Source organism: Pristiophorus japonicus, chromosome 7, assembly GCF_044704955.1.
Source record: "Pristiophorus japonicus isolate sPriJap1 chromosome 7, sPriJap1.hap1, whole genome shotgun sequence".
NCBI lineage: Eukaryota > Metazoa > Chordata > Chondrichthyes > Pristiophoridae > Pristiophorus > Pristiophorus japonicus.
Window position 1 is genome coordinate 247,424,803 of NC_091983.1, and position 14,823 is coordinate 247,439,625.

The 14,823-nt window shown below is 48.8% G+C and overlaps 1 protein-coding gene across 2 annotated transcripts in view; it reads right to left on the minus strand.

Moving 5' to 3' along the window:
• Window positions 1-3,178: 3,178 nt before the first annotated feature.
• abcc10 (ATP-binding cassette, sub-family C (CFTR/MRP), member 10) overlaps window positions 3,179-14,823 on the minus strand; it is a 136,531-nt gene continuing 124,886 nt past the window's right edge. For both annotated transcript variants that reach the window (XM_070885877.1, XM_070885876.1), the window contains exons 17-18: window positions 6,180-6,292; window positions 3,179-5,699 (exon numbers count right to left, since the gene is read on the minus strand). In XM_070885877.1, coding sequence (XP_070741978.1) covers window positions 5,567-5,699; window positions 6,180-6,292 — 246 coding nt within the window. In that variant the 3' untranslated portion in view covers window positions 3,179-5,566. The remainder of the gene's footprint in view (window positions 5,700-6,179; window positions 6,293-14,823) is intronic.

The following is a 14,823-nucleotide window of genomic DNA, read 5'->3' on the forward strand; positions in this document are numbered from 1 at the left end:
CTCAGTGTATCCCTGATCTTTAATTAATTAATGACCACAGGGTATCCCCGATCTTTAATTAATTAGTGTATCCCCGATCTTTAATTAATTACACTCAGTGTACCCCTGATCTTTAATTAATTAATGACCACAGTGTATCCCCGATCTTTAATTAATTAGTGTATCCCCGATCTTTAATTAATTACACTCAGTGTACCCCTGATCTTTAATTACCCTCAGTGTATCCCTGATCTTTAATTACTCTCAGTGTCTACCCCGATCTGTAATTAATTATTTACCCTTAGTGTATCCCTGATCTTTAATTAATTACCCTCAGTGTATCCCCGATCTTTAATTAATTAATGACCCTCAGTGTATCCCTGATCTTTAATTAATTACCATCAGTGTATTCCTGATCTATAATTAATTAATTACCCTCGGTGTATCCCTGATCTTTAATTAATTAACCTCAGTGTATCCCCGATGTTTAATTAATTAATGACCCTCAGTGTATCCCTGATCTTTAATTAATTACCCTCAGTGTATCCCCGATCTTTAATTAATGGCCCTCAGTGTATCCCTGATCTTTAATTAATTAATGACCCTCAGTGTATCTCTGATCTTTAATTAATTACCCTCAGTTTATTCCTGATCTATAATTAATTAATTACCCTCGGTGTATCCCTGATCTTTAATTAATTATCCTCGGTGTACCTCGATCATTAATTAATTGCCCTCAGTGTATCCCCGATCTTTAATCAATTAATTACCCTCAGTGTATCCCCGATCTTTAATTAATTAATGACCCTCAGTGTATCCCTGATTTTTAATTAATTACCATCAGTGTATTCCTGATCTATAATTACTTAATTACCCTCGTTGTATCCCTGATATTTAATTAATTACCCTCGGTGTACCGCGATCATTAATTAATTGCCCTCAGTGTATCCCGGATCTTTAATTAATTAATGACCCTCAGTGTATCCCTGATCATTAATTAATTAATGACCCTCAGTGTATCCCTGATCATTAATTAATTAATGACCCTCAGTCTATCCCTGATCTTCAATTCATTACCCTGAGTGTGTACCCTGATCTTTAATTAATTAATTACCCTCAGTGTATCCCCGATCCATCCCTGATCTTTAATTAATTACCCTCAGTGTATTCCCCGGTCCGTAATTAATTAATTACCCTCGGTGTATCCCTGATCTTTAATTACCCTCAGAGTATCCCCGATCTTTAATTAATTAAGTCCCCTCAGTGTATCCCTGATCTTTAATTAATTAATGACCCTCAGTGTATCCCTGATCTTGAAATAATTAATTACCCTCAGTGTATCCCTGATCTTGAATTAATTACCCTCAGTGTATCCCTGATCTTTAATTAATTACCCTCGGTGTATCCCCGATCTTTAATTAATTGCCCTCAGTGTATCCCTGATCTTTAATTAATTAATGACCCTGAGTGTATCCCCCGATTCTTAATTAATTAATGACCATCGGTGTATCCCTGATCTTTAATTAATTACCCTCAGTGTATCCCTTATCTTTAATTAATTAATAACCCTCGGTGTATCCCCGATCTTTAATTAATTAATGACCATCAGTGCATCCCCCGATCTTTAATTAATTAATGTCCTCAGTGTATCCCTGATCTTTAATTAATTACCCTCAGTGTATCCCCGATGTTTAATTAATTAATTACCCACAGTGTATCCCCGATCTTTAATTAATTATTGACCCTCAGTGTATCCCCGATCTTTAATTAATTAATGACCATCAGTGTGTCCCCGATCTTTAATTAATTAATTACCCTCAGTGTATCCCTGATCTTTAATTAATTACCCTTAGTGTATCCCCGATCTTTAATTAATGGCCCTCAGTGTATCCCTGATCTTTAATTAATTAATGACCCTCAGTGTATACCTGATCTTTAATTAATTAATTACCCTCAGTGTATCTCTGATCTTTAATTAATTAACCTCTGTTTATTCCTGATCTATAATTAATTAATTACCCTCGGTGTATCCCTGATCTTTAATTAATTATCCTCGGTGTACCTCGATCATTAATTAATTGCCCTCAGTGTATCCCCGATCTTTAATTAATTAATGACCCTCAGTGTATCCCTGATCTTTAATTAATTAATGACCCTCAGTGTATCCCTGATCATTAATTAATTAATGACCCTGTCTATCCCTGATCATTAATTAATTAATGACCCTCAGTCTATCCCTGATCATTAAATTAATTAATGACCCTCAGTCTATCCCTGATCTTTAATTAATTACCCTCAGTGTATCCCTGATCTTTAATTAATTAATTACCCACAGTGTATCCCTGATCTTTAATTAATTAATTACCCACAGTGTATCTCTGATCTTTAATTCATTACCCTGAGTGTGTACCCTGATCTTTAATTAATTAATTACCCTCAGTGTATCCCCGATCCATCCCTGATCTTTAATTAATTACCCTGAGTGCATCCCCCAGTCCGTAATTAATTAATTACCCTCGGTGTATCCCTGATCTTTAATTACCCTCAGTGGATCCCCCGATCTTTAATTAATTAATTGCCCTCAGTGTATCCATGATCTTTAATTAATGAATTACCTCAGAGTATCCCTGATCTTTAATTAATTAATTACCCTCCGTGTATCCATGATCTTTAATTAATTACCCTCAGTGAATCCCCGATCTTTAATTAATTAATTATCCTCGGTGTATCCCTGATCTTTAATTAATTAATGACCTGCAAGCGTATCTCAGATGTTGATTTCAGTGTAAATGCTTGGGCTGAAATGTCTGCTTGGAGAAGGGTTAAACCTGGAAAGTGACTGCTTTTATTCTGATGTTGCAGTGTTGTAATGAATCCCATCCTGCCCCACATGGATTACACCTGGAAACCAGGTTTGCCAAAAACTTTATCCTGAAGTTGGTGTCCCTAAAGAGAAGTACTTCACCCTTCCACTGAAAGCAAAGTCCTCAGCTCCTGGTAAATTTCTATTTTACGACATTATCTGCCATAGGTCTGGCCTGGTCACCTCTCTGGAATGGGCAGGCAGCCAGTCATTGCCAATACTGCCAGGGGCAACAGACTGCCCTCACTGCCCACTGTGGCTCAAATCAACAGCTAAATCACAACCCTGGAGCAAAACGCACAACACAACCGGAGCACTTAAAAATAGACAAGAAAAGGCAGGAGGAAGGATCCTTCGAGGGTCCTGAATTTATTCATACAGTACAGGGGAGTTCATGGCCGATTCTACTCGAGACACAACAATAACAACAGAGATCCATCCATAAGCTGATCGATTTCCGCAGATTCACTAACATGCCTTCCACTATTAAATGTCATTACAATGACAAATAAAGACACATGTAAAGCACGGAGGCACGACTGAGGGGAACGCAGAAGGACACAATTGTGTCCACATAGTCAATGGGCTAATACTACAAACAGCCCAATCTGACTGCTCCTTTGGGTGGATTTGTCAGTATAAATGTCAGTCACTAGGAAGATTATAGTAAATGAGCTGCACGAGTAGGGCAGCGGGAACCCAAATATAGTGGCTGGACACAGCGATGGAGGAGGGTCAGAAACTAGACAGAATGACAGAAGGGAAGAAAGAAACTCAACGTTGGGAATGAAGGGGGAAACATGCAGTGTAAAGAATGAATGGCAGACTGCACAGAACAGGGGGAGTGGGGCAGGGAGTGAGAGTGAATATCAGACTGTACAGAACAGGGGAGTGGGGCAGGGAGCGAGTGAATATCAGACTGTACAGAACAGGGGGAGTGGGGCAGGGAGTGAGTGAATATCAGACTGTACAGAACAGGGGGAGTGGGGCAGGGAGTGAGAGTGAATATCAGACTGTACAGAACAGGGGGAGTGGGGCAGGGAGTGAGTGAATATCAGACTGTACAGAACAGGGGGAGTGGGGCAGGGAGCGAGAGTGAATATCAGACTGTACAGAACAGGGGAGTGGGGCAGGGAGTGAGAGTGAATATCAGACTGTACAGAACAGGGGGAGTGGGGCAGGGAGTGAGAGTGAATATCAGACTGTACAGAACAGGGGGAGTGGGGCAGGGAGTGAGAGTGAATATCAGACTGTACAGAACAGGGGGAGTGGGGCAGGGAGTGAGAGTGAATATCAGACTGTACAGAACAGGGGAGTGGGGCAGGGAGTGAGAGTGAATATCAGACTGTACAGAACAACGGGAGTGGGGCAGGGAGTGAGAGTGAATATCAGACTGTACAGAACAGGGGGAGTGGGGCAGGGAGTGAGTGAATATCAGACTGTACAGAACAGGGGGAGTGGGGCAGGGAGTGAGTGAATATCAGACTGTACAGAACAGGGGGAGTGGGGCAGGGAGTGAGAGTGAATATCAGACTGTACAGAACAGGGGGAGTGGGGCAGGGAGTGAGAGTGAATATCAGACTGTACAGAACAGGGGGAGTGGGGCAGGGAGTGAGAGTGAATATCAGACTGTACAGAACAGGGGGAGTGGGGCAGGGAGTGAGAGTGAATATCAGACTGTACAGAACAGGGGGAGTGGGGCAGGGAGTGAGAGTGAATATCAGACTGTACAGAACAGGGGGAGTGGGGCAGGGAATGAGAGTGAATATCAGACTGTACAGAACAGGGGGAGTGGGGCAGGGAGTGAGTGAATATCAGACTGTACAGAACAGGGGGAGTGGGGCAGGGAGTGAGTGAATATCAGACTGTACAGAACAGGGGAGTGGGGCAGGGAGCGAGAGTGAATATCAGACTGTACAGAACAGGGGGAGTGGGGCAGGGAGTGAGAGTGAATATCAGACTGTACAGAACAGGGGGAGTGGGGCAGGGAGTGAGTGAATATCAGACTGTACAGAACAGGGGGAGTGGGGCAGGGAGTGAGTGAATATCAGACTGTACAGAACAGGGGAGTGGGGCAGGGAGTGAGTGAATATCAGACTGTACAGAACAGGGGGAGTGGGGCAGGGAGTGAGAGTGAATATCAGACTGTACAGAACAACGGGAGTGGGGCAGGGAGTGAGTGAATATCAGACTGTACAGAACAGGGGGAGTGGGGCAGGGAGTGAGTGAATATCAGACTGTACAGAACAGGGGGAGTGGGGCAGGGAGTGAGAGTGAATATCAGACTGTACAGAACAGGGGAGTGGGGCAGGGAGTGAGTGAATATCAGACTGTACAGAACAGGGGAGTGGGGCAGGGAGCGAGAGCGGGGCAGGGAGTGAGAGTGAAGGGAAATGTGCAGAACAAAGGGACATTTTTTTTTTAAGGTGCAGCATTATACTTAGGATGTATACAGCACAGATCCACCCTATCTGAAGTCAGGTAACTGAGGATCACACAATCCTACTGTCAGCATTTTAAATCCCGAGATGGTTGATTAAAAACCTTTAGAAATGGTGAGGCTTTGTTTTCGCTGTTTAAAATGCATAAGGTGCGAACAGCTTCCTGAGTCCCCAAACCCAACCCGTCAGCTCTGTGAATGTTAAGTGCAGATCATATCAACAGAGCCACTCAGAGCCTCAGTCCACTGTGGGCACGTCAGGTTGGGCCGTTGCCCTGCCATTACTACTTATCGCCTTGTACGATTTTGTAGAAGTAGGAATCCTTGAGCTGAGAGAGGATGGCTGGGGAGTCAAATTCTTGCACTGTGCCAGCATCCATCACCAGCACCCGGTCTGAATCCATGATAGTGTTCAACCTGAGAGAAACACAACCAAAGGAGGCATTATCCAGGGATGCTGGATACCACCGCAGAAAGCACTTACATTCTCAGTAATAATGCTCCTTGGGGGGGCACATTTAGCTAGTGTTGTCATAGTGACCAGCATCGGATGCCAGGGCTGCCCACCTCCCCAGGCTGCCACTTATGACGACCCATGTGACTGCTGGCAAAGATTTGCTGCTTGGTAAAGGAGATAACCTGGTTGAACACATTTTATCTAGCACCGCTATAAGCCCGAGTGTACCCCTGAAATGAGTGGACACACAGCTCCCACCTCCTCACGGTTTCCCCAAAGCACTTCCTGGTTGCTTCTCTTGCCCAACTCCCCCCCCCCTCACTGCTTCTCCCCTCGACTCTCATCACCCCTCAGAAATGTTCGTCCCCTCACGCTCACAACTGTTTTCTCCTGTCTCCCGGCCCTTCTCCAATCACTTAATGCCCGTGTGATGAAGTTACCTGTGGGCGATTGTCAATACAGTTTTCTCTGCAAACTGCTCTCGTATCGTCTTCTGCAGCAGCTTGTCAGTTTTCTGGTCCACGCTGGCAGTGGCCTCATCAATACACAGAATCTGAGCAACACAAAGAGAAGGCGTCAAGCAATGATCCCTCGAAGCTGTGCGCAGGGCTATGCAGTAATCGGAAGAGTCCCGTGCAGGACACAGACCGGCTTTTACATTGTAAATACTGAGCATGCTTAGAAATGTAAAGGGACTATGCACTAGAACATAAGAAATAGGAGCAGGAGTAGGCCATTCGGCCCCTCGAACCTGCTGCACCATGCAATAAGATCAGGGCTGATCTGCTACCTCAACTTCACTTTCCTGCCCTATCCCCATTATCTCTTAATTCCCTTTATTCCAAAAATCTATCATTAAAAGAAACAGGCGTGCAGAACAAAGTGCAGCTTACAAGGAATATTGGCATCAAGGCCATGGAGGGAGTAGAGCACAGGTTTACCACAATTACACCCGGACTAAGAGGGTTAATTATAAGGACCGATTACATAGACGAGACTTGTATTCCCTTGCGTATAGAAGATTAAGGGGCATAAGATAATTAAAGGGGTTGTTTGGGTCGATAAGGAGAAAGTATTTCCTCTGGCGGGGGGGGGGGGGGGGGGGGGGAAAGAGTCCAGAACAAGAGGGCATCACCTTAAATTTAGAGCTAGGCCGTTCAGGGTGATGTCAGGAAGCACTTCTTCACAAAGGGTAGTGGGAATCTGGAATATGGGAATCTGGAATATTCTCCCTCTAAAAGCTTCTGAGGCTGGGAGTCAATAGAAAATGTCAAACCCGAGATAGATAGGTCTGTGTTAGGGTAGGTTGAAGCTAGGTCGATGCAGCTGAGCAGAGGCAGTCCCTCGAATCGACGATGACTTGCTTTCATGGCAAAAATTTCACAGGTGTTTCAATAAAGGACCGAATATTCTAGATCCCAAACTGCATATTGAAGGGTGGAAGATGCCTGTGCATGGACTTTTTTTAACGTGTGGTGACCGTTGCACACCAGCCACCACACGGGCTTGACAGAGCTAGGTGTTGGCCCAGTGGCAAGGATTAACCAGATGACTGGAGACCAGCTCGGCTGCACGGAGCTCGTGCACTCACATATCGCAGTGTGGGCTAGCCCGTGCTGCCCCTGGGCCCTCGCCTCTTCTGGGCCCCGATCACATCGCTCTACATTCACTCACCGCTCCTTCACCACTCCTGCTGTATCTGCCTGCACTCCAATCAGCGACCTGGATTATGGTGACGTCCAATCCAGTTGCTCACTTCACTACGATCGCTCTCCTGCTCCCTGGAGAGGTACATCGCAACACTGCTCCTTCACTCCCCGGCCTGGTCCCATAGTGCTCGCACAGACTGCTGGGATAGGTCACAACACTGCTCCTTCACTCCCCGGCCTGGTCCCATAGTGCTCGCACAGACTGCTGGGATAGGTCACAACACTGCTCCTTCACTCCCCGGCCTGGTCCCATAGTGCTCGCACAGACTGCTGGGATAGGTCACAACACTGCTCCTTCACTCCCCGGCCTGGTCCCATAGTGCTCGCACAGACTGCTGGGATAGGTCACAACACTGCTCCTTCACTCCCCGGCCTGGTCCCATAGTGCTCGCACAGACTGCTGGGATAGGTCACAACACTGCTCCTTCACTCCCCGGCCTGGTCCCATAGTGCTCGCACAGACTGCTGGGATAGGTCACAACACTGCTCCTTCACTCCCCGGCCTGGTCCCATAGTGCTCGCACAGACTGCTGGGATAGGTCACAACACTGCTCCTTCACTCCCCGGCCTGGTCCCATAGTGCTCACACAGACTGCTGGGATAGGTCACAACACTGCTCCTTCACTCCCCGGCCTGGTCCCATAGTGCTCGCACAGACTGCTGGGATAGGTCACAACACTGCTCCTTCACTCCCCGGCCTGGTCCCATAGTGCTCGCACAGACTGCTGGGATAGGTCACAACACTGCTCCTTCACTCCCCGGCCTGGTCCCATAGTGCTCGCACAGACTGCTGGGATAGGTCACAACACTGCTCCTTCACTCCCCGGCCTGGTCCCATAGTGCTCGCACAGACTGCTGGGATAGGTCACAACACTGCTCCTTCACTCCCCGGCCTGGTCCCATAGTGCTCGCACAGACTGCTGGGATAGGTCACAACACTGCTCCTTCACTCCCCGGCCTGGTCCCATAGTGCTCGCACAGACTGCTGGGATAGGTCACAACACTGCTCCTTCACTCCCCGGCCTGGTCCCATAGTGCTCGCACAGACTGCTGGGATAGGTCACAACACTGCTCCTTCACTCCCCGGCCTGGTCCCATAGTGCTCACACAGACTGCTGGGATAGGTCACAACACTGCTCCTTCACTCCCCGGCCTGGTCCCATAGTGCTCGCACAGACTGCTGGGATAGGTCACAACACTGCTCCTTCACTCCCCGGCCTGGTCCCATAGTGCTCGCACAGACTGCTGGGATAGGTCACAACACTGCTCCTTCACTCCCCGGCCTGGTCCCATAGTGCTCGCACAGACTGCTGGGATAGGTCACAACACTGCTCCTTCACTCCCCGGCCTGGTCCCATAGTGCTCGCACAGACTGCTGGGATAGGTCACAACACTGCTCCTTCACTCCCCGGCCTGGTCCCATAGTGCTCGCACAGACTGCTGGGATAGGTCACAACACTGCTCCTTCACTCCCCGGCCTGGTCCCATAGTGCTCACACAGACTGCTGGGATAGGTCACAACACTGCTCCTTCACTCCCCGGCCTGGTCCCATAGTGCTCGCACAGACTGCTGGGATAGGTCACAACACTGCTCCTTCACTCCCCGGCCTGGTCCCATAGTGCTCGCACAGACTGCTGGGATAGGTCACAACACTGCTCCTTCACTCCCCGGCCTGGTCCCATAGTGCTCACACAGACTGCTGGGATAGGTCACAACACTGCTCCTTCACTCCCCGGCCTGGTCCCATAGTGCTCGCACAGACTGCTGGGATAGGTCACAACACTGCTCCTTCACTCCCTGGCCTGGTCCCATAGTGCTCGCACAGACTGCTGGGATAGGTCACAACACTGCTCCTTCACTCCCCGGCCTGGTCCCAGAGTGCTCGCACAGACTGCTGGGATAGGTCACAACACTGCTCCTTCACTCCCCGGCCTGGTCCCAGAGTGCTCGCACAGACTGCTGGGATAGGTCACAACACTGCTCCTTCACTCCCCGGCCTGGTCCCATAGTGCTCGCACAGACTGCTGGGATAGGTCACAACACTGCTCCTTCACTCCCTGGCCTGGTCCCATAGTGCTCCCACAGACTGCTGGGATAGGTCACAACACTGCTCCTTCACTCCCCGGCCTGGTCCCATAGTGCTCACACAGACTGTTGGGATAGGTCACAACACTGCTCCTTCACTCCCCGGCCTGGTCCCATAGTGCTCACACAGACTGCTGGGATAGGTCACAACACTGCTCCTTCACTCCCCGGCCTGGTCCCATAGTGCTCACACAGACTGCTGGGATAGGTCACAACACTGCTCCTTCACTCCCCGGCCTGGTCCCATAGTGCTCGCACAGACTGCTGGGATAGGTCACAACACTGCCCCTTCACTCCCCGGCCTGGTCCCATAGTGCTCACACAGACTGCTGGGATAGGTCACAACACTGCTCCTTCACTCCCCGGCCTGGTCCCATAGTGCTCGCACAGACTGCTGGGATAGGTCACAACACTGCTCCTTCACTCCCCGGCCTGGTCCCATAGTGCTCACACAGACTGCTGGGATAGGTCACAACACTGCTCCTTCACTCCCCGGCCTGGTCCCATAGTGCTCACACAGACTGCTGGGATAGGTCACAACACTGCTCCTTCACTCCCCGGCCTGGTCCCATAGTGCTCGCACAGACTGCTGGGATAGGTCACAACACTGCTCCTTCACTCCCCGGCCTGGTCCCATAGTGCTCACACAGACTGCTGGGATAGGTCACAACACTGCTCCTTCACTCCCCGGCCTGGTCCCATAGTGCTCACACAGACTGCTGGGATAGGTCACAACACTGCTCCTTCACTCCCCGGCCTGGTCCCATAGTGCTCACACAGACTGCTGGGATAGGTCACAACACTGCTCCTTCACTCCCCGGCCTGGTCCCATAGTGCTCACACAGACTGCTGGGATAGGTCACAACACTGCTCCTTCACTCCCCGGCCTGGTCCCATAGTGCTCGCACAGACTGCTGGGATAGGTCACAACACTGCTCCTTCACTCCCCGGCCTGGTCCCATAGTGCTCACACAGACTGCTGGGATAGGTCACAACACTGCTCCTTCACTCCCCGGCCTGGTCCCATAGTGCTCACACAGACTGCTGGGATAGGTCACAACACTGCTCCTTCACTCCCCGGCCTGGTCCCATAGTGCTCACACAGACTGCTGGGATAGGTCACAACACTGCTCCTTCACTCCCCGGCCTAGTCCCATAGTGCTCGCACAGACTGCTGGGATAGGCCATAACACTGCTCCTTCACTCCCCGGCCTGGTCCCATAGTGCTCACACAGACTGCTGGGATAGGTCACAACACTGCTCCTTCACTCCCCGGCCTGGTCCCATAGTGCTCACACAGACTGCTGGGATAGGTCACAACACTGCTCCTTCACTCCCCGGCCTGGTCCCATAGTGCTCACACAGACTGCTGGGATAGGTCACAACACTGCTCCTTCACTCCCCGGCCTGGTCCCATAGTGCTCGCACAGACTGCTGGGATAGGTCACAACACTGCTCCTTCACTCCCCGGCCTGGTCCCATAGTGCTCACACAGACTGCTGGGATAGGTCACAACACTGCTCCTTCACTCCCCGGCCTAGTCCCATAGTGCTCGCACAGACTGCTGGGATAGGCCATAACACTGCTCCTTCACTCCCCGGCCTGGTCCCATAGTGCTCACACAGACTGCTGGGATAGGTCACAACACTGCTCCTTCACTCCCCGGCCTGGTCCCATAGTGCTCGCACAGACTGCTGGGATAGGTCACAACACTGCTCCTTCACTCCCCGGCCTGGTCCCATAGTGCTCACACAGACTGCTGGGATAGGTCACAACACTGCTCCTTCACTCCCCGGCCTGGTCCCATAGTGCTCGCACAGACTGCTGGGATAGGTCACAACACTGCTCCTTCACTCCCCGGCCTGGTCCCATAGTGCTCGCACAGACTGCTGGGATAGGTCACAACACTGCTCCTTCACTCCCCGGCCTGGTCCCATAGTGCTCGCACAGACTGCTGGGATAGGTCACAACACTGCTCCTTCACTCCCCGGCCTGGTCCCATAGTGCTCGCACAGACTGCTGGGATAGGTCACAACACTGCTCCTTCACTCCCCGGCCTGGTCCCATAGTGCTCGCACAGACTGCTGGGTCAAGCAGCCACGCTGCTTCTTCTGCTCCCCGGCCTGTGAGCACCATTACTCTGTCTAAACCAGTCATGTATAAACACCTCATCAAATCTCTTCTTGGCCTTCTGTGCTCTAAGGAGAACAATTGCAACTTTTCCAGTCTATCCATGTAACTGTAATCCTTCATCCCTGGAATCATTCCAGTAAATCTCTTCGAGAAACATAGAAAATAGGTGCAGGAGTAGGCCATTCGGCCCTTCGAGCCTGCGCCACCATTCAGTAAGATCATGGATGATCATTCCCTCAGTACCCCTTTCCTGCTTTCTCTGCATACCCCTTGATCCCCTTACCCGTAAGGGCCACATCTAATTACCTCTTGACTATATCCAAGAACTAGCATCAACAACTCTCTGCGGTAGGGAATTCCACAGGTTAACAACTCTCTGAGTGAAGAAGTTTCTCCTCATCTAAGTCCTAAATGGATTACCCATTATCCTTAGACTATGTCCCCTGGTTCTGGACTTCCCCAACATCGGGAACATTCTTCCTGCGTCTAACCTGTCCAGTCCCGTCAGAATCTTATACGTTTCTATGAGATCCCCTCTCATCCTTCTAAACTCCAGTGACTACAGGCCCAGTTGATCCAGTCTCTCCTCATATGTCAGTCCTGCCATCCCGGGAATCAATCTGGTGATCCTTCGCTGCACTCCCTCAATAGCAAGAGCATCCTTCCTCAGATTAGGAGACCAAAACTGAACACAATATTCCAGGTGAGGCCTCACCAAGGCCCTGTGCAATTGCAGTAAGACCTCCCTGCTCCTATACTCAAATCCCCTAGCTATGAAGGCCAACATACCATTTGCTGCCTTCACCGCCTGCTGTACCTGCATGCCAACTTTCAATGACTTATGAACCATGTCACCCAGGTCTCGTTGCACCTCCCCTTTTCCTAATCTTCCGCCATCCAGATAATATTCTGCTTTTGTGTTTTTGCCACCAAAGTAGATACCCTCACATTTATCCACATTATACTGCATCTGCCATGCATTTGCCCACTCACCTAACCTGTCCAAGTCACCCTGCAGCCTCTTAGCGTCCTCCTCACAGCTCACACCGCCACCCAGCTTAGTGTCATCGCAAACTTGGGAGATATTACACTCAATTCCTTCATCTAAATCATTAATGTATATTGTAAATAGCTGGGGTCCCAGCACTGAGCCCTGCGGCACCCCACTAGTCACTGCCTGCCATTATTATGAAAAGGACCGGTTTATCCCGACTCTCTGCTTCCTGTCTGCCAACCAGTTCTCTATCTACGTCAGTACATTACCCCCATACCACGTGCTTTAATTTTGCACACCAATCTCTTGTGTGGGACCTTGTCAAAAGCCTTTTGAAAGTCCAAATACACCACATCCACTGGTTCTCCCTTGTCCACTCTGCTAGTTACATCCTCATAAAATTCCAGAAGATTTGTCAAGCATGATTTCCCCTTCATAAATCCATGCTGACTTGGACCGATCCTGTCACTGCTCTCCAAATGCGCTGCTATTTCATCTTTAATAATCGATTCCAACATTTTCCCCATGACTGATGTCAGGCTAACCGGTCTATAATTACCTGTTTTCTCTCTCCCTCCTTTTTTAAAAAGTGGTGTCACATTAGCTACCCTCCAGTCCATAGGAACTGATCCAGAGTCGAAGACTGTTGGAAAATGATCACCAATGCATCCACTATTTCTAGGGCCACTTCCTTAAATACTCTGGGATGCAGACTATCAGGCCCCGGGGATTTATCGGCCTTCAATCCCATCAATTTCCCTAACACAATTTCCCACCTATTAAGGATTTCCTTCAGTTCCTCCTTCTCACTAGACCCTCGGTCACCTAGTATTTCCGAAAGGTTATTTGTGTCTTCCTTCGTGAAGACAGAACCAAAGTATTTGTTCAACTGGTCTGCCATTTCTTTGTTCCCCATTATAAATTCACCTGAATCTGACTGCAAGGGACCTACGTTTGTCTTCACTAATCTTTTTCTCTTCACATATCTATAGAAGCTTCTACAGTCAGTTTTCCCAGCAAGCTTCCTCTCATACTCTATTTCCCCCCTCCTAATTAAACCCTTTGTCCTCCTCTGCTGAATTATAAATTTCTCCCAGTCCTCAGGGTTTGCTGCTTTTTCTGGCCAATTTATATGCCTCTTCCTTGGATTTAACACTATCCTTAATTTCCCTTGTTAGCCACAGTTGAGCCACCTTCCCCGTTTTATTTTTACTCCAGACAGGGATGTACAACTGTTGAAGTTCATCCATATGATCTTTAAATTTTGCCATTGCCTATTTGCCGTCAACTCTTTAAGTAGCATTCGCCAGTCTATACTAGCCAATCTGTACCCTTTCCAAAGCCTTCATGTCGTTCCTGGTGCCCAGAATTGGACACAGTCCTCCAGCTGGGGCTAAACGAGTGTTTATATAGGTTTAGCATAACATCTTTACTTTTGTATTCTATGCCTCTATTTATAAAGCCCAGGGTTTCATATGCTTTGTTAACCGCTTTGTTAACCTGTCCTGCCAACTTCAAAGATTTATGCACAAACACCCCCAACTCTCTGTTCGTTCATTCGCTTTAAAATGGTACCATTAAGCATGTATTGTGTCTCCTCATTCTTCCTACCAAAATGTATCACTTCACACTTTTCTGCGTTAAATTTCATCTGCCATGTGCCTGCCGATTCCACCAGCCTGTCTAGGTCTTGAAGTCTATTACTATCTTCCTCATTGTTTACTGCACTTCCAAGTTTCGCATCATCTGAACATTTCAAAATGATGCCTTGTACCCCCAATTCCAAGCCATTAATGCAAATCAGAAACAGCAGTAATCCTAGTGCTGAACCCTGGGGAACACGCTCCAGTCCAAGAAACAGATACAGCTAAGATACAGATCGCCTATGATCTAAATGAATGGCAGAGCAGGCCTGAGGGGCTGAAGCACCTACACTAGTTCCGATGGTCCATTACACACCACTCAGCTAACAACCCAATCCAGGGCCAGCTACAATCTGGTGAGCTCCCACAATGTATTCACAAGTGATCTGCAGGAGGCTGACCTCACTGCATGAAGTGCAACCCGAACACACGAGTTCCTCCTACCCGAATGCAACGCCAAAAATGCTGGTTTGGGTGAAAGTCTGTTGTCAATTTTTTAGTAAAGGAAACCCAAATATC